The sequence below is a fragment of the Nerophis ophidion genome, linkage group LG26, assembly GCF_033978795.1.
Source record: "Nerophis ophidion isolate RoL-2023_Sa linkage group LG26, RoL_Noph_v1.0, whole genome shotgun sequence".
Taxonomy (NCBI): Eukaryota; Metazoa; Chordata; class Actinopteri; order Syngnathiformes; family Syngnathidae; genus Nerophis; species Nerophis ophidion.
In genome coordinates this window covers 16110965-16137224 of record NC_084636.1, presented here as the reverse complement: position 1 = coordinate 16137224, position 26260 = coordinate 16110965, and the positions used below count along the sequence as shown (strand labels likewise).

Sequence of the window (26260 nt, the reverse complement as noted above, 5' to 3'; positions counted from 1 at the left end):
ATAAATTTGATGCCGAGCGGATATCATTATGTCAAGATAATGGCACTTGCATTTACTTAATTTAAGAATATTTTTCAACATATCGAGCTTTTTCTCTCTGGCACTCACCGAGGGTGGACACTCCCCTTTCCTCTCCCTTATCTCTCCTGCTTGCTTCTTTGTTTTGTCTTGTCTTAACTTGCTTGTTGCCTCTTTTTGCACTGCTCTCTCGGGGCGGTTTAGCTCGGTTGGTAGAGCGGACGTGCCAGCAACTTGAGGGTTGCAGGTTCGATTCCCGCTTCCGCCATCCTAGTCACTGCCGTTGTGTCCTTGGGCAAGACACTTTACCCACCTGCTCCCAGTGCCACCCACACTGGTTTGAATGTAACTTACATATTGGGTTTCACTATGTAAAGCGCTTTGAGTCACTAGAGAAAAAGTGCTATATAAATATAATTCACTTCACTTCACTCTCGAAATTTAAACATTGGAACTATTTAACTGGCCTCAACAAAATTGACAAAGCGATTGTTGCTGGACACACGACGGACTCTTGGGAGAAGAAGGATGGCTGCGTGCCTGGCGACCCTTTTCTGTCGAGGACGTAACGATATCCACCTATTAGGAATTATGACATCTGCTGATTGGAGTAAGCGTTGCTCTGGTTTGTTGACAAATTGGAAGTTGCTGGCAGTCTTCAAAGTACCCCAAAGCTGCCACAAATGATTGGAGGATGCGGGAAGAACTGTGGATTACATCGGACTGTCTACCCCACAGTTTTGAGGACCAGTCATAGACAATATTAGAGTGAAAAGCACATTTTATTTTCACTCGCATACATTTTAACTTGGATTGTTTCCTTGGCTTCGAGACTCTCCCGAAGATTGCTGCAGCGAAGACACAACAAACTCCCTTTTTTGTCTCTCATGGGCTTTGGACTAGCGGCGGCAAATACATCAAGGCCGTGGAACAGAGACACACTATGGGCTTATATACACACACACACACATCCACAAAAAAATATACGCCACACATACACCCCACGTTCCTCTAATCCAACGCCCTCAACGCAAATCCCGTAGGGGTGATGAATGGATGGTCAGCGCCTGAGAGCTGCGGCTTACCACCATGACCTTGAACTACCTTCCCTCTGTTGCTAGATATCTCGCGATGTATGTTGTAATATGTATATGTGCTTTGCTATGGAGGTTTTTTCTCACTCCGAACTGGGCCCCTTTAGGAGCCCAGTCTGGATTGTATTTTTTTACTCATCCTTCCCCGGCGTTTACCTTTTTCCCATCTTTTACGGGGCGCCTTATGGCGACCCATCAGCGTTCTTGTTCTGTAACCCTGTACACTGTTTGTCTAATCTTGAACAGGTATGTGCTGAAAACAAAGTTTCGTTGTACGTGTTGCAATGACAATAAAGACCTACCTACCTACCAAAAAAGTCTCTCTTTTTTTTATTTCTACCGAGAAAAGTGCACTTGTTATTAGTGAGAATATACTTATTTTAAGTATATTTGGGTTAATTGAAGTGAGCTAATTTTACTTGTTTTGGAAAGTTTTGACAAGCCAAATGTTCTTGTTCTATTGGTAGATAATTTTGCTTGGTTCAAATAAAATACCCGTCATTTTTGTATTTTTTCTTCTTCTTTTTGAACACTGACTTTTGCAGTGTGAAAAGTGAAATATCCTGGGATTAATAGTACTGTGATTCTGTATGGTATCCATCCTTAGTTAAAACTAATATCCATCCATCCATCCATTTTCTACAGCTTGTCCCTTTCGGGGTCGCTGGAGCCTATCTCAGCTGCATTCGGGCGGAAGGCGGGGTACACCCTGGACAAGTCACCACCTCATCGCAAGGCCAACACAGATAGACAGAAAACATTCACACTCACATTCACACGGTTGGGACACATTTTTATATTGTTCCAAAAAACTAAATCTGGTTTTGTGTTCCTTAGGATGACATTTTCATACAGCATGATTAGAAAACATTATTACCTTAAAGTATAATTCACATTCAGAATTTTCCATCCTTCTATATATGGTAGTTTTTGTTTAGTTATATTCTGTTAGTTTTGGACTCCCTTGTTCCTGCTTTTAGCACTTTTAGGTTATTTTGGTCCCCATGGGGATGAATTGGGTTCACCTGCCTCTGGTTAGTGGTCGGCACGCTCACCTGCTGTCGACCACTAATCAGAAGCATTATTTAAGCTTACCTTTGCCAGTCAGTCGTCCTGGCGTCATTGTTTGCTTCATGCCTTGCCAAAAGTTTGGACACACCTGTGACAGTGCACTGCTTTCTCTTCCTGAGATGGCGAATTATGGTCCAGAATCTCTTCAAAACTTTCCAGAAGTCATTCTCCATGGCTTCCCCCAAACTCCACCCATGTCCGAGTTTTTGTCTCGGCGGCTGGAAAACCTTGGCCTTTCAGTACCGGTCAGATGCTGCTGAGTCTGGTGGGACAAAAAGGCCGGATTAAGGAGGTCCTTCTTCAGCTTGACCACATTCCTCACAGCTACTGTCCACCAGCGGGTTTTGGGATCACCGCCACGACAAGCATCAACCATCCATACTGTCTATACAGTCGTAGTCAAAAGTTTACATACACTTGTGAAGGACATAATGTCATGACATCACATGGACACAGATAAGACCTTCTGGAGGGTAGCGGGGGTGTATATTGTAGCCTCCCGGAATAGTTAGTGCTGCAAGTATGCTGGGTATTTGTTCTGTTATGTTTATGTTGTGTTACGGTGTGGATGTTCTCCCGAAATGTGTTTGTCATTCTTGTTTGGTGTGGGTTTACAGTGTGGTGTATATTTGTAGCAGTGTTAAAGTTGTTTATAAGGCCAACCTCAGTGTGACCTGTATGGCTGTTGACTAAGTATGCCTGGCATTAACATTGGGTGTGTGAAAAGTCGTAGATATTATGTGATTGGTACGGCACGCAAAGGCAGTGCCTCGAAAGTTTATTGGCGCTCTGTACTTCTCCCTACATCCGTGTGCACAGCGGCATTTTAAAAAGTCATACATTTTACTTTTTTAAACCAATACCGATAACTTTAAAACCAATATTGATCATTTCCAATATTACATTTTAAAGCATTTATCGGCCGATAATATCGGCAGTCCGATATTATCGGACATCCCTGCCCCAACACACATCACAAGTGGTAAAGGAATGGCTAAATCAGGCTGGAATGAAGGTTTTAGAATGGCCTTCCCAAAGTCCTGACTTAAACGTGTGGACAATGCTGAAGAAACAAGTCCATGTTAGAAAACCAACACATTTAGCTGAACTGCACACATTTTTTCAAGAGGAGTGGTCAAAAATTCAACCAGAAGCTTGTGGATGGCTACCAAAAGTGCCGTATTGCAGTGAAACTTGCCATGTAACATGTAACCAAATATTAACATTGCTGTATGTATACTTTTGACCCAGCAGATATGGTCACATTTTCAGTAGACCCATAATAAATTCATTAAAGAACCAAACTTCATGAATATTTTTTGTGACCAACAAGTATGTGCTCCAATCACTCTATCACAAAAAAATAAGAGTTGTAGAAATGATTGGAAACTCAAGACAGCCATGACATTATGTTCTTTACAAGTGTATGTAAACTTTTGACCACGATTGTATTTTGATCAATGTTTCGGTTGATTATTAAATGATTGTAATATATAAATGTCTTAAAAAATATATATATTTAAATAAAATATCTAAAATACAGCCCAAGGCTAAATAAGCCCTAAGCTACTTAAAAGGTAAAAGTTGCATTTTTAATTAAAGCGTAAAGCGCTCCATTTCCCCCTCCTCGCACTATAATTTGTCTTAGGGCCTTGCCTGCAGCAGCATCAACCTGGCACTTTATACTGCGTGGAAGTCTTCATTTCATGTAATTTATGTTTACAGACGCCTGGTCGCCGGTGCGTGGAAAGCCAGCAGAGACGGTGCTGACGGCGCTGCCACTGCTCTCATCAGCAAAGTCATGCTTAGGTGCTCAAATACATGGGGTGGTAGGCGGATCAGGCACAAGTAAGAGGAACGGCACCAATTAGTAGGAAAGTGGGGATTTAACATTAAATTGGGTAGACCACCCGGTTATAAAAAAAAAAAAAAAAAAAAAGGAATGCGCACGCTCGAAGGCATATTTGAATAAGGTGAAAGGATTTGAGGAGAAGGTCCTCGGAGGCCACGCTGGTCAAAAGAGTCTGCACTGCTGGACGCCCTCTTCGCATTAGTAGAGGCTGAGCTGACATTAAGATGCATGCACAGGAAGGCCATGCCGCTGCACGGATAATAACTACCAACAGTGGCAAAAATCCTATAAAGAGAAACACACCCTCATAACTTGGTAAATAGAGACATCGGCCTTGACTACAAGTAGGACTAGATTTGTTTTTAAAACAGAAGATCGTCCATGTTTTCATGACCAAATACAGCGCAGTGGAATGTATCCAAGCCTTTAAGCCTAACAATTTGCATAGTGGTGTGTTTTTTTATGCAGTGAAATTGGAAAACTACATGATGGAGGAGGAATGTTATCAAGAGATTATCATCTAGATCAGCAACCCGCGCCTATGGAGCCGGATGCAGCTCTTTAGCGCCGCCCTAGTGGCTCTCTGGAGCTTTTTCAAAAATATAAGAAAAATGGAAATGATGAGGGGAAAAAAAACATTTTTTGTTTTAATTTGGTTTCTGTAGGAGGACAAACATGACACAAACCTCCCTAATTGCTATAAAGCACAGTTTATATTTAACATGCTTCACTGATTCGAGTATTTGGCGATCGCCGTTTTGTCCTACTAATTTTGGCGGTCCTTAAACTCACCCTAGTTTTTTTACAAGTTTATTCACAATATCATTTAACATTAACAATAGTGGTGAATATCATCATTTAAAGAAGTTGGTTACGTGAAAGGGTCCCCCAAATAAGCTAGAAGAAGCTTTTGACAGGGGGTCCAAAGGACAATATGTATGGAAAGATCAAATATGGTAGCAAGCACAACAACAACGCTATATGATGAACACAAAATAATAGTACTAAAGCAAGCATACACCTACATACATACATTCATTCGGCCATGCAAAATCCAACAGTAGTCTACCCCACATGAGGCATTAAAGATATGTGGTTAATAGGTAATTTTTCAGTTTCTTTTTGAAGTTGGAGAATGGATACAGCATCTTGAGGCTCTGTTTATGCATAACTTTCTCCGACTTTCTAAGACGTGATTCATGTCACTTCTTTTTCTGTCTGATTTTGTCCACCAAACTTATAACGTTGTGCATGAATGCACAAAGGTGAGTTTTGTTGATGTTATTGACTTATGTGGAGTGCTAAACAGGTATATTTGGTCACTGCACGACTTCAAGCTAATCGATGCTAACATGATATTTAGACTAGCTACAGTATATGTACATATTGCATCATTATGCCTCGTTTGTAGCTATATTTGAGCTCATTTAGTTTCCTTTAAGTACTCATAACTCAATTTATATCTCATGACACACTATCTGTATGTAATATGGCTTTTAATTTTTTGCAGCTCCACACAGATATGTTTTTTTATTTTTGGTCCAATATGGCTCTTTCAACATTTTGGGTTGCCGACCCCTGGTTTAGATGATACACAAAGGAAATAAGACAAATTATTTTAGATTCAAATTAGAGGTGTGCTGCAATTTCCTTTTTAAAAACACACATAATTAGCCCAGCAGGTAAGCGGTGTGTTCGTGAATATTGGAACTTTTGAAACTAAGCAAAGTGCGGTCTGAAAATCGGTATTTGGATAGTAAACCTAGCAGTGGCGGGCCGTGTGTTTCCCACCTGGGCCTTCAGTGATGTCCCACTTCAATAATTACCTCCCAAAATACCATCATTGATGTCACCACATGACCATTGCGGATCATCGTTGATTCTGAAGGCTTCTGGCATATTTGGTACCGCATAGCAATATAAAATAGCTGAATTCTGATTGGATACAAACTAGGGCTGGGCGATATATCGATATATCATAGGTTTGTCCCTGTATGATATAGAAAATGACAACATTGTGATATTGGAGTATACTCACACAGTTGCTTTTAGCTGCGGGCATTACACTGCATGCGTTTACCACTCTCTTGTCTCTCCTTCTCACAGCGACTTAAAAAAAGCGCGCCTTCTTAGATACGTCACGTGTGCAACATCATACGCTCCCGCGGAGCAGACAGATAGCGGCATGGTAACATTAGCTGGGAAGCTAGCTGTGCGTTGCGAGTGGTAATACGAGAGAGAGAAGGTGCGAATCTGGTAACAAATGAAGGAAGAATTAATTCCCATGAAAAACAGCAGGGGGTCCATTGTCTGGCGGTGGTTTGGCTTCAAGCGGGAAGATGTTGAAGAAATATGCGGCAAAGGCGTTGCTGCAAAAAGTAGCAACACTGCTAATATAGCATCATTTGAAAAGTCACCCACTAGAAAATGAAGACTGCTTGAAACTCCGCATGTCAACATCTCCTTCAGTGCCACACCAACAAAATACCCAAGCAAATATTTCCACATCAAAAAATAGTCAACAACAAAAGGAGATAACGTCCGCAGGAACCTACCACCTAGCGAAGGACATACACTATTTGATTTCCTGTTATGTAGCTCATTTTTATTTGACAGTTATTGAAATATCTTGTGTGACATCATGCACGAAAGTGCACTTTATACTGTTTTAAGCTATTGTAGTGGCGTTCTGTACAAAAAGTGCACTTTAACTTAGTGTTGTTTTGATATGTCATCTTAGTGACATCATGCAAAAAAGTGCACTAATAGCTTGTTTTAAAATGTCTCCGACAATTTTGCACTTTCTGTTTTGGAACTGACATGAATGTTTGTGCCACTGCTTAATAAATATTTAATAAATACAGTTTTGGTCAAATGACTTAGTTGGGATTTGCCTATTTACATGAACAATTTTAAAATGAGCATATATATAATAATGCAGTATGAACAAGAATGTTTTAATTTAGACACATAGAATCATCATACTGATGTGATTTTATGCACCAAGTGTTCATTCAAGGCTAAGGCAAAATATCGAGATGTATATCGTGTATCGTAACATGGCCTAAAAATATTGAGATATTAATAAAAGGCCATATCGCCCAGCCCTAATACAAACTAAAAACTAAAACAACAACACTAGAACGTGCATAATATGACATGAAAAAAATATGAATAATTTTAGATATTTAGGGAAAGGCAATAAAAAAATACTTTTATCTACACTTTTGATCATGATTTTTGGTTATGTTAGGCCAGCAGAGAAGGCCTTGCTGGCCCTGACGGCACACCACTGAAACCTAGGAACAGAGAAACTGTCACGATATTTGAATACCTGTAAAAAGTAAGATTACTTGAATCTCGTAAAATAGAGTGGCGGGCTGTGCGTATCCCACCTAGGCCTTCAGTGATCTCCGACTTGGCGACTTCAATGATTACCTCTCCACATACCATAATTGATGTCACCACATGACCATTGCTGGAGAAATACTATACAGGAATACATTTACACCCTACTGCACATTGAATCACATCAACAGTGTACAAAAGGGGTTATTTTCCAGCGCATTTAAAAATCAATTAAAATGCATCAGCAATTAATACATACGCCGTAAATTTCTCTGCTTGGCTAATGCAACTTCCGGTCAAGAAAGTTTGATTCAAAGAACACACTTCTCAAAGATATAATAACTATTTACTACGATATTACTAAACCAAACTATTAATATATTTAAATCACTGTTATACAAACAGCGGGTCTGGTTCAAATATAGAGATGAGGGTCTTTAATTTATTCTGCTGTTGTACTCTGTCTCAAAGTGTTAACATGTGCTCAATGTTTCCTTACCATTATTGCTATGTTGTCTACTACCATTGTTGGTATTATTCATTCTTCCTACATTGTTGATACAAATTATTGTTACAGTGTAATAATTATTGTTACCTGAGGTAATGCCACTATGATACAATATTTGTATTATAATCCTTAAAGTAACAGTGAAACTCAATGGAAAAATCACTGAATTGAGAACTGGGGCTGGGATTAAATAAATTATCTTCTTCCCACTCCCTTTCAGGCACAACTGGACAATCATGCATTACATAGTGTACATTACCTTTTGCACTATCCATCCATCCAGCCATCTTCTTCCGCTTATCGGAGGTCTGGTCGCGGGGGCAGCAGCCTAAGCAGGGAATCCCAGACTCTCCTCTCCCCAGCCACTTCGTCCAGCTCTTACCGGGGAATTCCGAGGCGTTCCCAGGCCAGCCGGGAGACATAGTCTTCCCAACATGTCCTGGGTCTTCTTGTGGCCTACTACCGGTCGGACGTGACCAAAACACCTCCTTAGGGAGGCATTCTGACCAGATGCCCGAATCACCTCATCTGACACCGCTTAATGTGGCGGAACAGTGGCTTTACTTTGAGCTTCTCCCGGTGTTGTCAACTTTGTACTTGTTTTTATGTTAATGCCTGAAATTAATAAATAAATGAAAAAAAAAAAAGAATGAAAAATGAACTGTTCTGACCACATGATGGCGACAAATACACATGGAACAATGTTAATTAAATGACAAGCATGACACACTTTAACAACAAGACTTTACAAATTTTAGTGGTAACAGAACAGCGACTGACATCTTGCGATCTGATTGGCTATTGCAACTGTCCATCAACTGTATGTCCCTGTTGACTTACAGTGCACAGACGCCCGCATAGTTGATGCATGGCATGGCAACATAAGTTAGCTGAATTCTGATTGGATACAAACTAAAAACTTAAAAACAACAGCACTGGAGGAAACATAATATGACATGAAGAGAATATGGATATTTTTAGATGAAAGTAAATAAAAAAATGTTTATGTTTAATTGATTAAATCTTTTTAAGAACTTTCTTAAAACCCATTTTATTCACTAGCTTTAAAACTCAGCATGAGACTTTAAACTGTTTTTAACTTTTAAATGTTTTGACTGTTTTTAACTTCTTAACTGCTTTTTATCTAACAAATTGTTCTTAGGGTAATTTGTATTTGCTTTTTCAATGTGTACTTTATTTCAGTTTTAAATGTCAATTTTTAGTCCGTCCGTTGCCTCTATTTCTTTGTGGTGTACAGCCCTTTGTTTTTAAAGGGCTTTATAAATAAAGTTGGTATGGTATGGTATGGTATTATGATAATGATTTCTGGTTCCGTTAGGCCAGCAGAGAAGGCCTTGACGGCAAACTACTGAAACATAGGAACATAGAAACTGTCACAATATTTAAATACTTGTAAAAAGTAAGATTACCTGAATCTCGTAAAACAGAGTACAAATTTAATTTACGGTACAGGCAAACTATTATTATTACATCCATCCATCCATCCATCCATTTTCTACCGCTTGTCCCTTACGGGGTTGCGGGGGGCGCTGGCGCCTATCTCAGCTACAATCGGGCGGAAGGCGGGGTATTCCACATAATAAAACAGGCATTTGTAAATACCATCAATTTGAATGTAAAGTCACACACAAAAGAAAATACTCAAAATAAAGCTGTCAGACTATTTTTTTTACATCCACCAGCTGCCAGTGTAGCAATAACGCAGGGCTCCTATCAGAACCAGAAATTACAAATCTTTCACAGAGCACTCTTTCATCTCCGTAATATCGCTAAAATCTGTTCCATTTTCTCCACCACTTTCACTATTATGTTAGAGCCACTATGGACTGGACTTTCACAATATTATGTTAGATCCACTATGGACTGGACTCTCACTATTATGTTATATCCACTATGGACTGGACTTTCACAATATTATGTTAGATCCACTATGGACTGGACTTTCACAATATTATGTTAGATCCACTATGGACTGGACTCTCACTATTATGTTATATCCACTATGGACTGGACTTTCACAATATTATGTTAGATCCACTATGGACTGGACTCTCACAATATTATGTTAGATACACTATGGACTGGACTGGACAATACTATGTTGGATCCACTATGGGCTGGACTCTCACTATTATGTTAGATCCACTATGTTGTTATGTTGGATCCACTATGGACTGGACTCTCACTATTATGTTAGATCCACTATGTTGTTATGTTAGATCCACTATGGACTGGACTCTCACTATTATGTTAGATCCACTATGGACTGGACTAATACTATTATGTTAGATCCACTATGGACTGGACTATCACTACTATGTTAGAGCCACTATGGACTGGACTTCCACAATATTATGTTAGATCCACTACGGACTGGACTCTCACTAATATGTTAGAGCCACTATGGACTGGACTATTACTATTATGTTAGATCCACTATGGACTGGACTTTCACTATTATGTTATATCCACTATGGACTGGACTCTCACAATATTATGTTAGATACACTCTGGACTGGACTGGACAATACTATGTTAGATCCACTATGGGCTGGACTCTCACTATTATGTTAGATCCACTATGTTGTTATGTTAGATCCACTATGGACTGGACTCTCACTATTATGTTAGATCCAGTATGTTGTTATGTTAGATCCACTATGGACTGGACTCTCACTATTATGTTAGATCCACTATGGACTGGACTAATACTATTATGTTAGATCCACTATGGACTGGACTATCACTACTATGTTAGAGCCACTATGGACTGGACTTCCACAATATTATGTTAGATCCACTACGGACTGGACTCTCACTAATATGTTAGAGCCACTATGGACTGGACTATTACTATTATGTTATATCCACTATGGACTGGACTTTCACAATATTATGTTAGATCCACTATGGACTGGACTCTCACAATATTATGTTAGATACACTATGGACTGGACTGGACAATACTATGTTAGATCCACTATGGGCTGGACTCTCACTATTATGTTAGATCCACTATGTTGTTATGTTAGATCCACTATGGACTGGACTCTCACTATTATGTTAGATCAACTATGGACTGGACTAATACTATTATGTTAGATCCACTATGGACTGGACTATCACTACTATGTTAGAGCCACTATGGACTGGACTTCCACAATATTATGTTAGATCCACTACGGACTGGACTCTCACTAATATGTTAGAGCCACTATGGACTGGACTATTACTATTATGTTAGATCCACTATGGACTGGACTATCACTATTATGTTAGAGCCAATATGGACTGGACTTCCACAATATTATGTTAGATCCACTATGGACGGGACTCTCACTAATATGTTAGAGCCACTATGGACTGGACTATTACTATTATGTTAGATCCACTATGGACTGGACTATCACTATTATGTTAGAGCCAATATGGACTGGACTTCCACAATATTATGTTAGATCCACTATGGACTGGACTCTCACTATTATGTTAGATCCACTATGGACTGGACTCTCACTAATATGTTAGAGCCACTATGGACTGGACTTTCACACTATTATGTTAGATCCACTATGGACTGGACTCTCACTATAAAGTTAGATCCACTATGGACTGGACTATCACTATTATGTTAGAACCACTATGGACTGGAGTTCCACAATATTATGTTAGATCCACTATGGAATGGACTCTCACTATTATGTTAGATCCACTATGGACTGGACTCTCACTAATATGTTAGAGCCACTATGGACTGGACTTTCACAATATTATGTTAGCTCCACTATGGACTGGACTTCCACAATATTATGTTAGATCCACTATGGAATGGACTCTCACTATTATGTTAGATCCTCTATGGACTGGACTCTCACTAATATGTTGGAGCCACTATGGACTGGACTTTCACAGTATTATGTTAGATCCACTATGGACTGGACTCTCACTTTTATGTTAGAGCCACTATGGACTGGACTCTCACTATAATGTTAGATCCACTGTGGACTGGACTATCACTATTATGTTAGAACCACTATGGACTGGACTTCCACAATATTATGTTAGATCCACTATGGAATGGACTCTCACTATTATGTTAGATCCACTATGGACTGGACTCTCACTAATATGTTAGAGCCACTATGGACTGGACTTTCACTAATATGTTAGAACCACTATGGACTGGACTTTCACAATATTATGTTAGCTCCACTATGGACTGGACTCTCACTAATATGTTAGAACCACTATGGACTGGACTTTCACAATATTATGTTAGATCCACTATGGCAGGGGTCAGGAACCTTTTTGGCGAAGAGAGCCATACAAGCCAAATATTTTAAAAAGTATTTCCGTGAGAGCCATATAATACTTGTTTTAAGACTGAATACAACTAAATGAGTGCATTTTTAAGTAAGACCATACATTTTTAGAGTATAATAAGTCTCTTATTATTTTTAATAACATTGTTATTCTGAAGCTAACCAACAATAAATAAAATACTTATTACCATTAATACGACTTCTTGAACAGGTGCGGTAGAAACCGGATAGATGGATTAAAAGGCATGAGAATGTTTTATATTTTGAACGTTATTTTTGACACTGTGATTACCAGCGGAATTATTCATTACTTACCGTTAAGCAATGTCAGCTAGATTTATCTGAGAGCCAGATGCAGTCATCGAAAGAGCCATATCTGGCTCTAGAACCATAGGTTTCCTACCCCTGCACTATGGACTGGACTCTCACTATTATGTTAGAGCCACTATGGACTGGACTCTCACTTTTATGTTGGATCCACTATGGACTGGACTCTCACTATTATGGTAGATCCACTATGGACTGAACTATCACTATTATGTTAGATCCACTATGGACTGGACTCTCACTAATATGTTAGAACCACTATGGACTGGACTTCCACAATATTGTGTTAGATCCACTATGGACTGGACTCTCACTAATATGTTGGAGCCACTATGGACTGGACTTTCACAGTATTATGTTGAATCCACTATGGACTGGACTCTCACTTTTATGTTAGAGCCACTATGGACTGGACTTTCACAAAATTATGTTGGATCCACTATGGACTGGACTCTCACTATTATGTTACATCCACTATGGACTGGACTATCACTAGTATGTTAGATCCACTATGGACTGGACTTCCACAATATTATGTTAGATCCACTATGGACTGGACTCTCACTATTATGTTAGCTCCACTATGGACTGGACTCTCACTAATATGTTAGAACCACTATGGACTGGACTCTCACTATTATGTTAGATCCACTATGGACTGAACTATCACTATTATGTTAGATCCACTATGGACTGGACTCTCACGAATATGTTAGAACCACTATAGACTGGACTTCCACAATATTATGTTAGATCCACTATGGACTGGACTCTCACTAATATGTTGGAGCCACTATGGACTGGACTTTCACAGTACTATGTTAGATCCACTATGGACTGGACTCCCACTTTTATGTTAGATCCACTACGGACGGGACTCTCACTATTATGTGAGATCCACTATGGACTGGACTCGCACTAATATGTTGAAGCCACTATGGACTGGACTTTCACAGTATTATGTTAGATCCACTATGGACTGGACTCTCACTTTTATGTTAGAACCACTATGGACTGGCCTTTCACAATATTATGTTAGATCCATTATGGACTGGACTCTCACTATTATGTTAGAGCCACTATGGACTGGACTCTCACTTTTATGTTAGATCCACGATGGACTGGACTGTCACTATTACGTTAGATCCACTATGGACTGAACTATCACTATTATGTTAGATACACTATGGACTGGACTCACACTAATATTTTAGAACCACTATGGACTGGACTTCCACAATATTATGTTAGATCCACTATGGACTGGACGCTCACTATTATGTTGAATCCACTATGGACTGGACTCTCATTAATATGTTAGAGCCACTATGGACTGGACTTTCACAATATTATGTTAGATCAACTATGGACTGGACTCTCACTATTATGTTAGCTCCACTATGGACTGGACTCTCACTAATATGTTAGAACCACTATGGACTGGACTTTCACAATATTATGTTAGAACTACTATGGACTGGACTCTCACTATTATGTTAGAGCCACTATGGACTGGACTTTCACAATAATATGCTAGATCCACTATGGACTGGACTATCACTATTATGTTCGTATCAAAACACGAATTGGAATGACTTAGCCCTGTCTTGGTTTAACTCTTATCTTACTGATAGGATGCAGTGTGTCTCCCATAACAATGTGACCTCGGACTACGTTAAGGTAACGTGTGGAGTTCCCCAGGGTTCGGTCCTTGGCCCTGCACTCTTCAGCATCTACATGCTGCCGCTAGGTGACATCATACGCAAATACGGTGTTAGCTTTCACTGTTATGCTGATGACACCCAACTCTACATGCCCCTAAAGCTGACCAACACGCCGGATTGTAGTCAGCTGGAGGCGTGTCTTAATGAAATTAAACAATGGATGTCCGCTAACTTTTTGCAACTCAACGCCAAAAAAACGGAAATGCTGATTATCGGTCCTGCTAGACACCGAACTCTATTTAATAATACAACTCTAACATTTGACAACCAAACAATTAAACAAGGCGACACGGTAAAGAATCTGGGTATTATCTTCGACCCAACTCTCTCCTTTGAGGCACACATTAAAAGCGTTACTAAAACGGCCTTCTTTCATCCCCGTAATATCGCTAAAATTCGCTCCATTCTGTCCACTAAAGACGCTGAGATCATTATCCATGCGTTTGTTACGTCTCGCCTCAACTACTGTAACGTATTATTTTCGGGTCTCCCCATGTCTAGCATTAAAAGATTACAGTTGGTACAAAATGCGGCTGCTAGACTTTTGACAAGAACAAGAAAGTTTGATCACATTACGCCTGTACTGGCTCACCTGCACTGGCTTCCTGTGCACTTAAGATGTGACTTTAAGGTTTTACTACTTACGTATAAAATACTACACGGTCTAGCTCCATCCTATCTTGCCGATTGTATTGCACCATATGTCCCGGCAAGAAATCTGCGTTCAAAGGACTCCGGCTTGTTAGTGATTCCCAAAGCCCAAAAAAAGTCTGCGGGCTATAGAGCATTTTCCGTTCGGGCTCCAGTACTCTGGAATGCCCTCCCGGTAACAGTTCGAGATGCCACCTCAGTAGAAGCATTTAAGTCTAACCTTAAAACTCATTTGTGTACTCTAGCCTTTAAATAGACTCCCTTTTTAGACCAGTTGATCTGCCGTTTCTTTTCTTTTTCTTCTATGTCCCACTCTCCCTTGTGGAGGGGGTCCGGTCCGATCCGGTGGCCATGTACTGCTTGCCTGTGTATCGGCTGGGGACATCTCTGCGATGCTGATCCGCCTCCGCTTGGGATGGTTTCCTGTTGGCTCCGCTGTGAACGGGACTCTCGCTGCTGTGTTGGATCCGCTTTGGACTGGACTCTCGCGACAGTGTTGGATCCATTGTGGATTGAACTTTCACAGTATCATGTTAGACCCGCTCGACATCCATTGCTTTCCTCCTCTCTAAGGTTCTCATAGTCATCATTGTCACCGACGTCCCACTGGGTCATTATTGTCACCGATGTCCCACTGGGTGTGAGTTTTCCTTGCCCTTATGTGGGCCTACCGAGGATGTCGTGGTGGTTTGTGCAGCCCTTTGAGACACTAGTGATTTAGGGCTATATAAGTAAACATTGATTGATTGATGATATGTTGGGTCCACTATGGACTGGTATTTCACAATATTATGTCAGACCCACTCAACGTCCATTGCACCGGTCTCCCCTAGAAGGGGGGGGTATCCACATTTGCAGTCCTCTCCAAGGTTTCTCCTTGTCATTGTCATCGACGTCCCACTGGGTTGTGAGTTCTTCCTTGCCCTTGTGTGCGCTGATCCGCGGATGTCGCTGTGGCTTGTGCAGCCCTTTGAGACACTTTTGATTTAGGGCTATATAAATAAACATTGATTGACATTGACTGGGCACTTGAACGCTACGATTGACCTCCCTCTTGCTGCAGCCAAAGTGGGTATGCGATTTCCCCGCCGTACGCTAGGAGGCAGCATCACGCATGATTAATCAGGACGAGGCCGTCGCTGACGTCACCGGCGAGGAAGAAGACGCCTCACATGTCCCGACAGCTGTTGTCAAGAAATCGCTGCTATACATTGGAAGCACTTTTGGAGGAAAAAGAACTGGTGTGTGTGAATGATGGGTCGGGAACAAGGTTAGATGTCGTCACGGGTAAAGAAACAGCAATAGATTTAACACTAGTGTCACAAGGGTTAGCAGGAAAGGTGGAGTGGGAAGTAAATAAATACAGCACAATGGGAAGTGATCACTATCCAATCGTCATTCACATAAACATAAATCATAGGACAGAAAGCACTAGGATAGAAGGAAGATGGAAGTATAATCATGGTGACTGGGAGAAATTTAGGGAAATTACCGACATAACTTTAAAGGAAGTAGATATAAATCAAGATATTGAACAATTAAATACAGATATTACAAAGTGCATAATAGAAGCAGCCGAACAGAGCATACCAAGGAATAGTATAGGGAGAAGAAGGAAGATAGTGCCGTGGTGGACACAAGAGTGCACAGATGCAATACAAGAACGGAATAGAGCATTTAGAATATTGAGAAGAACACATAATTTCCAAGACATGATCCAGTATAAAAGGCATCAAGCTAGAGTAAGGTATGTTATTAAAAAAACAAGAAAACACCATTGGAGAACTTTTTGTGAAACACTAAATAGAACTACTCCTTTAAGCCAAGTGTGGGGAATGATCAAGAGAATGTCAGGGCTCAGAAAAGAACATAAAAATCATGTGATGAAAGATGGAATGCGGAGTGTGGTAGGAAATAAAGAAAAAGCAGAACTTTTAGCAAAAACCTTTGTTAAAGTGCACAGTAATGATAATTTGAAAAATGTAGAAAAACAAAAGAGAGAAGAAACAATTAGTGTAAATATTGAGGAAATGAAGGAAGACAACGATAATAGTTTTATCAACACTGTGGATATGACATTTTCTTTGGATGAAATGGTTCGAATTTTAAAAAAAGTTAAAAATACGACGGCAGGGAAAGACCTGGTGAGTTATCAAATGATCAAAAATTTAGGTAGCATCGGCAAAGAAGTGGTCTTGAAATTATATAATAGGATATATGAAGAAGGAAAATTACCAGATGAGTGGAAAACAGCTGTAATAATTCCAATATGCAAGCCAGGGAAAGATCCGGAAGAGGCAGGAAATTATAGGCCGATTGCATTGACCTCAAATTTGGGCAAAGTAATGGAAAAAATGATTAATGAAAGATTAATATATTATTTAGAGTCAAAAGAAATTATAAAAAACTACCAAAGTGGTTTTCGCAAAGCAAGAAGCACAAATGACCCAGCAGTGCAGCTGGAAGAGGAAATTAGAAAGGGACAAATAAATAAAGAAAGTATAATTGCGGTATTTTTTGACATAGAGAAAGCGTATGATATGTTGTGGAAACAGGGGTTGCTGATGAAACTAAATAGGATTGGGATTAGAGGAAGAATGTACAGATGGATAAAAGACTTTTTAACAAGTAGAACATTATTAGTAAAGATAGAAAATGAATATAGTAGAGAATACAAAGTGGAAAATGGGACCCCACAAGGGAGTATAATAAGTCCAGTACTATTTTCCATCATGATAAATGAAGTTTTTAGTGAAGTGGAAGGGTTAGTGGAGGTGGCATTGTTTGCTGATGATGGAGTGATGTGGAAGAGAGGTAGAAATACAAATTATATAGAAAAGAAGATTCAAAAAGCGGTAAATAATGTTCAAGACTGGGGGACGGCTTGGGGTTTAAGATTCTCTGTTGGAAAGACAAAAGTCATACATTTTACGAAGAGGAAAATACAAAACAAGCTCCAAATAAAACTCTATGGAGAAAACATAGAAGAGGTACAAGTTTTTAAATATTTAGGAATATGGTTTGATAAAAATATTAACTGGTCAACCCACATCAGCAAGATAATGGAGAAAAGTAAAAAGGTGTTAAATATAATGAGGGCTTTGAGGGGTAAAGATTGGGGGGCTGATAGGTTAACATTGAAAACAATATATATCACTTTAATTCGGTCTGTTATCGACTACGGATGCATTATTTATCGATCTGCTTCAAAAACTCTACTTGAGAAAATAGACCGGATCCAGTCGCAGGCGTTAAGATTATGTTGTGGAGCTACTAAATCTACTCCAGTGGCAGCATTACAAGTAGAAATGAATGAAAAACCTTTGGACATGAGGAGAGATCAACTCTCAGCAGTTTATTGGGCAAACTTAAAAGGATCCAAGCAAGGACATCCAACCCGTCAAGTGCTAATAAATTGCCAAGAAAAAGGGAAGGAAAAAATGAATAGTTTTGGGTGGATAATAGGAGATATATGTAAAAAAACACAAATTGACAATATTAAAGTGAGCCCTACAGTACCAATTCCTGCAATACCACCGTGGATGTATGAAAACCCAAAGGTAGACATGCAGTTACTGAAGAATAGACATTTAAATAGTTACCAAATAGAACAACGGATTGAGGAAATGTTTTTTGATAATATTATGATATACACAGATGCATCAAAAACTATAAATAGTAAAGTAGGAGCTGCTGCAGTTATCCCACAGAGAAATATAGTGTTGAATAAAAGAATTAGTGATAAACTATCTGTTTTTACGGGGGAATTGGTAGCAATTTATATGGCAGTTAACTGGATAGAGGAAAACAAAGCTAGGAAAGTAGTCGTGTGCTCGGACTCCAGCAGTGCATTGACGAGCATAAAAAACATAACATCAGAAACAAGACTAGATATAGTTTATGAAATAGTTCAGGCAATCTACAGAATAAATAAAGCGGGAGGTGTGGTAACATTTCTCTGGGTTCCTGCTCATGTAGGAGTTGAGGGAAATGAGTTAGCTGATAGATACGCAAAACAAGCAACCACTAAAACAGAAGTAAACATGGAGATTAAGCACAGTAAAGAAGAAGTGAAGAGCATAATTAAGATAGAACACAATAAAAAGTGGCAGGATAATTGGAATAAGGAAACAAAAGGTAGAGAGTTTTACAAAGTCCAGAGGAAAGTAGGTGTAATGAGAGGAGGGGGTAGAAATAGGAAGGAAGAAGACATTATGACTAGAATGAGATTAGGGCATACATATCTAAATAGTTCACTAAAATTGATAGGCAAACATACTACAGGGCTGTGTGATTTTTGCCACCAGATAGAAAATGTTGACCATGTCTTAATACAATGTAGGAAATATAATAGAGAAAGAGAAATACTGGAAAATAAGTTAGCAAAAGAAAATATTAGGTTAGAAGTGGGAGATATATTAGGATTGCATTCAGAAAACATAGGATATAAAGCAATATACACATATTTAAAAAACACTGGGTTAAGTAAAAGAATATAGAGTAGGGATCCACCTCGGTCCACACTCCATTACAGTAGGTGGCGGTAATGCACACCAGAAGGTTGCTTGCCAACCGCCATAAAAACAAAAGAAGAAGAAGAAGAAGAAGAAATCGCTGCTTGTAAAGAAGCGGCGACCTCTTTGTCCGTACAAGCAAGCTACCCAGAAGAATAAATGGTAACCGGGTTTAATTTTTACGCGTTTAAATTACACAACACTTGTCAAGTTTGTTCGCGAGTTCGCTTCGCCGCAGGAGCTAGCTTGCTAATGTTAAAGTGCTACCGTCTCAAGCGGGCATCACTGACAGGTGCTTGGCTAAATTTAGCACTTTGCCTCCTTCTTATATTCTCTCTCGGCTTTCTGTTACACATTTTTAAATGCAATATAACTGCATGATACATAAAATGGTGGACGACTTATATTGCGATGTGTTTGCGTGAATTAATTTACCTGTGGTTAGTTGGTGCTGCTGAAATTGTCTTCCCCTGAAACACGCACTTCAACCATTTGGTGCCGCCTTTCTCCTTTTAAAGGCCTACTGAAACCCACTACTACCGACCACGCAGTCTGATAGTTTATATATCAATGATGAAATATTAACATTGCAACACATGCCAATACGGCCTTTTTAGTTTACTAAATTGCAGTTTTAAATTTCCCGCGAGTTTCTTGTTGAAAACGTTGCGTAATGATGACGCGTGACGTCACGGGCTGTCAGGAAATAGTAGCCCTGCACAAAAAAAAAAAAAACAAACAAAAAAATATTAGCCCTGCACCACTAGCGGCTAAAAGTCGTCTGCTTAAATCGCATAATTACACAGTATTCTGGACATCTGTGTTGCTGAATCTTTTGCAATTTGTTCATTTAATACTGGAGACTATAAAGAACAATGCTGTTGGTGGAAAGCAGCTGTCTTTAGCATCTGGACACAGCCGGTGTTTCTTTGTTTGTTGTAAAGCGGAGCAGTCAAGCGAGCATGTTTTCTCTACGTCAACCAGCATGTTTTTGGATGGCAACATTTGGATTTATATTTTACCGGAGACATCATTGGATTATTCGTCGTCCTGCAGCAGCTGTCAAAAAAGGCTGCTGTGAGCTTGGCTCCTCGGCTTCTCTCTGAGACACTGTGTGTTCACCGCAGCCATCCGACCTCGAGATGTGTCTTTACAATCTTTACAATCTCACTAAAACACTATTAAAACAATAAGCAGATAAGGGATCTTCCGGAATTATCCTAGTAAATGTGTCTAATTACATCTGAAATGCTCACATTGGCGACGCCCGGAGCCGTCGCTTTTTTTATTCTTTAGTCCTCACTATCAATACCCTAATACACAAATCTTTCATCCTCGCTCAAAATAATGGGGAAATTGTCGCTTTCTCTGTCCGAATTGCTCTTACTGCTGGTGGCTCCCATTATAAACAATGTGAATATGTGTGGAGCCCTGCAACTCGTGACGTCAGGCAGGGCTTTTTTTTTAGCGACCAAAAGTTGCTAACTTTATTGTCGATGTTCTCTACTAAATCCTTTCAGCAAAAACATGGCAATATCGTGAAATGATCAAGTATGACACATAGAATGGACCTGCTATCCCCGTTTGAATAAGAAAATCTCATTTCAGTAGGCCTTAAATGGTGAACCAGCGGAGGCTCTCTCATCAACGGGCCGCATGGCGGACATTCCCAAATCATTTTTTTTAGATTTTTAAGATGGAAAGTTTAGATTAGATAGTACTTTATTTATTCCTTCAGGAGAGTTCCATCAGGAAAATTAAAATTTTCAGCACAATCCCATTCAAGATCAGACAAACATTACAGGGAGACAGAACAGGATCGCTGACGGGGCGGTTTAGCTCGGGTGGTAGAGTGGCCGTGCCAGCAACTTGAGGGTTGCAGGTTCGATTCCCACTTGCGCCATCCTAGTCACTGCCGTTGTGTCCTTGGGCAAGACACTTTACCCACCTGCTCCCAGTGCCACCCACACTGGTTTGAATGTAAGTTAGATATTGGGTTTCACTATGTAAAGCGCTTTGAGTCACTAGAGAAAAAGCGCTATATAAATATAATTCACTTCACTTCACTTCCAGCGCCCCTTACAAAAAAGATGAGATACAGGTAAACAAGTGGGGGGAATGGGAGAAAAAAATAGAAGATTAAAATAAAATAAAATAATCGGTCTAAACTTGGGCCCTGGAGAGGGGGTCCAGACTGAGGCCAAGGGAAAAAAACAACAACAACTCATAGCCATAGCACACATCCCTCTCACATGTGTGTAAGAGGGAAACATCAAAGAACACAGAGGACATTAAAGACATTAAATCAGCGGATACAACCAACTACTTCTATATACAGCTATGAAAATAAACTAAAAGAAACATACACCGTGGTGGCCTCTGCGGTGTTCCACGCCATCGTCCGTTAGCTGCTATTATGACGTGCACTCATGTTTTCTAATGACCGTAAGTCTTCAACTATACAAAGTATTTCAGTGGTTGGAAAATTGATCTTAACTCTGTACACTGCTTCTGGAATTTTAATTTTCCTGAAGGAACTCTCCTGACGGAATCAATAAAGTACTATCTATCTATCTATCTATATGCGCTTATCGATGATATACTAGTTACGATGGTCATCTAATTAGTTGCTCTGGTCATCTAATCAGTTGCTATGGTCATCTAATTAGTTACTGTGGTCATCTACGTAACAGCAGCTCAGACGAGGCACCAAGCAGTGTGGGTGGGAAGCATTTCCACAGACATGGAAGGAGATTTTCACAACAAAGTTCTAAAGCTTAGTGATATATACCAGTGGTCCCCAATCTTTTTGTAGCTGCAGACCGGCCAACGCCTGATAATTTGTCCCGCGGGCGGAGGGAATCTTTTTTTTTTTTCTTTGTCATGAAAAAGGGAGTTTTTTTGGGTTGGTGCACTAATTGTAGAATATAATAGAATAGAAAGTACTTTATTGATCCCTGGGGGATAATTCAGCAAATATCAGGGCGGTATACCTCAGTGTAGCATGAGAAGTTTACTGGCGACGCTTGATGACCTCGTCAAACCGCCACGAGCGGAGCATAACAACAAGTGTGTGTTGTTGCAGGTGCCGTAGCCGTGGCTATCAAGCGAGCTCGCTCGGTGACTGACTAACGACATGGTTTGGGATTATTTTAAAGTGTCTGACGTAGGGCTGAGCGATATATCCATATACGCGATGTATCGCGGGTTTGTCGCTGGGCGATATAGAAAATGACTATATCGTAATATTCGAGTATACGTTCTCACGCAGTTGTTTTTAGCTGCTGGCAGTACACTACATGCTCAACCCACTCCTTCTTGTGCCTCCTTCTCACAGAGTGTAAGCGCATGTTCTTACATACGTCACATACTGTCATGTCATACGTCACATACATATACGCCCTCGCCCAGCAGAGAGGTAGCAGCGTGGCTAACGTTAGCCGTGATGCTAGCGGTCTGTTGCGACGGTGCGAAAGAAGGTGCGAATCAGGTAACAAATGAAGGAAGAATTATTTCCCAAGAAAAACAACACGGGGTCCAACGTCTGGTGGTGGTTCGGCTTCAAGTGGGAATATGTCGAAAAGACAACTTTAATTTGTCAAGTGTGGGGCACAAGCGTTGCTACCAAAAATAGCATTACTGCTAATATGTAGCATCATTTGAAAAGTCACCTGCTAATAACTTTAATAAATACAGTTTTGGTCAATTGACTTAGTTGTGATTTCCTTCTCTGCATGAAAATTTCAAATGATCATATATTAATGCAGTATGAACAAAAATGTTTTAATGTAGACACATAGAATTATCATACTGTTGTGATTATATGTACCAAGTGTTCATTCAAGGCTAAGGCAAAACACCGAGATATATATCGTATATCGCGATATGGCCTAAAAATATTGTAATATTAAAAAAAGGCCATATCGCCCAGCCCTAGTCTGACGGATAAAAAACTATCAATTTGCAAATTCTGCAAAAAGTTGGTTATGCGAGGAGTAACCAAGACATCTTCCTTTTATACGAGCAATTAGATCTCCCATCTCTCTCTCGGTTGATATCGGAATCAGTAATTAAGAGTTGGACAATGTGGGACGGTATAGCTCGGTTGGTAGAGTGGTCGTGCCAGCAACTTGAGGGTTCCAGGTTCGATCCCCGCTTCCGCCATCCTAGTCACTGCCGTTGTGTTCTTGAGCGAGACACTTTACCCACCTGCTCCCAGTGCCAGCCACACTGCTTTAAATGTAACTTAGATATTGCGTTTCACTATGTAAAGCGCTTTGAGTCACTAGAGAAAAGCGCTATATAAATATAATTCACTTCACATATGTATCAGATTTTAGGTGGGTTTATTTTGTACCCTTAGTGTTCATGTTTCACTGTTTGTTGCATTTTTGTTGTGTTCCACTTGATCGTAAAATATGTCGATCGACAGGGGGTGTGTCTTTCATATGTTGTCAATATTCAGTGTTTTATCCTTCATAGAAAAATATAAAAATACATTACGTTTTTTTAAAGTGGCCTGTCGTAACGTTTTTAGCGTTCAATCAGACATTTTTATGAAGTTTTGTATTAGTGATCCTAAAAAACAGATATACCGGCCCCCAGACACATTTTTTTCTCTAAATTTGGCCCCCCCGAGTCAAAATAATTGCCCAGGCCTGTAATACAGTGTTTTTCAACCTTTTTTTAACCGATGCACATTTTTTAAATTGGAAAAATCCAGAGGCACACCACCAGCAGAAATCATAAATTAAACTCAGTAGACAATAAAAAGTTGTCACAATTGTTTGATATGAATCCAAACCATAACCAGACATGCATCGCACTTGTCTCAAAGTAGGTGTACTGTCACCACCTGTCACATCCGCGTGACTTATTTTGGCTTGTTCAGTTTTAGATCTTGTCTTGCGCTCCTATTTTGGTATTTTCCTGTAGCAATGTCATGTCTTCCTTTGAGCGCTATTCAACGCACCTGCTTTGTTTTAGCAATCAAGAATATTTAAATTGTTGCTATCTTTTTTTGTGTGGAGATTGTTGATTGTCATGTAATGTACGTATGGGTGTACCTTGTGGACGCAGTGTCCACTCCACACGCTGTAAATCTTTGCTGTCGTCCAGCGTTCTGTTGTGTACTTTGTAGCCAGTTCAGTTTTAGTTTCATCCCTAAGCTTTAATCCATTTTTCTAGGGGCACTCTCCTTTTGTTTATTTTTGGTTTAAGCATTAGATACCTTTTTACCTGCACGCTGCTTCCTGCTGTCGCCTGCATATTGTGATCCAGACAAACCATTGTCGTCTCACACGACGTGTTCCCGGCATCTACAAAGCAATTAGCTACAGGCTGCCACCTACTGATATGGAAGAGAATAACATGGTTACGCCGCCGAGCTCTTGACAGCACAGACACTCAACAACAGCACATTATTTGCAGATTTTAATTACTGGTTTGCAAAAAATATTTTTAACCAAAATAGGTGAAACTGCATAATCTCCCACGGCACAGTGGTTGAAAAACACTGATCTAATAGACCCAATCCAGTAGTAGTTTTTTAAATTTAATTATTTAAAAATGTAGGTTTACTTTTAAGGAAACGGTCTTAAGAAGGCTTGTGTATTTTCCTGGCAGGCGCTGATGGGGATTCAGCTTGTGGTCAGTTTGCTGACCGCTAGCATCATGCAGAGGATGGCGCCCCATTGCTCGTTTGCACGTTGGCTACTCTGCAATGGCAGGTTAGTCGCCATCAACCGCTACAATACATTTGTCATTGCCGTTGACCCACCTATTTGTTTTGTTTTTTGCAGTCTGTTCCGGTTCAAGCACCCATCCGAGGGAGAGCTGTGTGCCTTGGCTGGGAAACAGATGCCCAAAACCAACAGGAGAGACAGGTGGGAGAGAGGGAGTGTCCCAACACATGCAGGCAGGAATTTGTTTGCCTTAAAGGGGAACTGAGCTATTTTTTTTATATTTCGTTTCGTTAACAATCATTATGAGAGACAGAAACACACGTCTTTAAAAAAAATATATATATTTTAAATCTGATGAAAAAATAGCCTGAAAGATGGACACGTTCATAACAATATGTAATATGTTCAATATTTACCCTATCTTTTAAAATTATTATTTTTTCCGGGACTGATTTCTTTCACGTATAGATTTCTGTTTTCCGTAGCAGTGCTAGGGCTTGGTGATATATTGAGTTTGTAAGATATATCGATTTTTTTTTTACAAGATATAAATTAAGAAAATATCGTAATATTGATATAATTTATTTCATGTTAAAATGATCAAACGGCGCTAATTTGTTGTGTACGTTGTCCTCCCCTGCTCTTCCTCCATGGGCTGCTAAATCCCTCCCTTTACTCGACGTGCTTGCACTATAAGAATACCCATGATTGGTTGGTTGTTTACTGGTCAATTAGAGGGACTGGTCAAATAGAGGCAAGAACAGGGAAATCACAAAGTTCCTGCCTGCAAATGTATTTTTTTATTTGAGTTTTGTACATTTTGTAATATTTGCACAGCTATCTTATTTTTTGGGGGGGGAAATATTTTTCTATTTTATTTATGTTATGTAATTCTGTACTACTCAGTTTTTTTTCTGTGCTGTTAATACCCATCTTGACTAACTTGGTTAATAAAAGTGCCACTGACTGTTTATAGTACAGTTGTCATTCATTTCAATTTCACTGAATGAAAATGAACATATTTACATGTATACTTTCACCGAAAAATATATCAAGGTATATATCGAATATCGAGTTTAAATAAAAATATATTGAGATATACTTTTTCCTCCATATCGCCCAGCCC

The 26260-nt window shown here is 39.7% G+C and overlaps 1 protein-coding gene and 1 long non-coding RNA gene across 2 annotated transcripts in view; one reads left to right on the top strand and one right to left on the bottom strand.

Moving 5' to 3' along the window:
- Positions 1-831: 831 nt before the first annotated feature.
- On the bottom strand, positions 832-19919 carry LOC133543823 (uncharacterized). Its single transcript, XR_009804529.1, has 3 exons — positions 19886-19919; positions 8151-8506; positions 832-2445 (listed from the first exon to the last, which is right to left on the bottom strand). It is a non-coding gene; the product is annotated as an uncharacterized LOC133543823 (long non-coding RNA).
- Positions 19542-26260, top strand: part of tmem161a (transmembrane protein 161A) — a 19673-nt gene continuing 12954 nt past the window's right edge. The window contains exons 1-3 of the mRNA XM_061888634.1: positions 19542-19612; positions 25076-25179; positions 25252-25335. Coding sequence (XP_061744618.1) covers positions 19610-19612; positions 25076-25179; positions 25252-25335 — 191 coding nt within the window. The 5' untranslated portion in view covers positions 19542-19609. The remainder of the gene's footprint in view (positions 19613-25075; positions 25180-25251; positions 25336-26260) is intronic.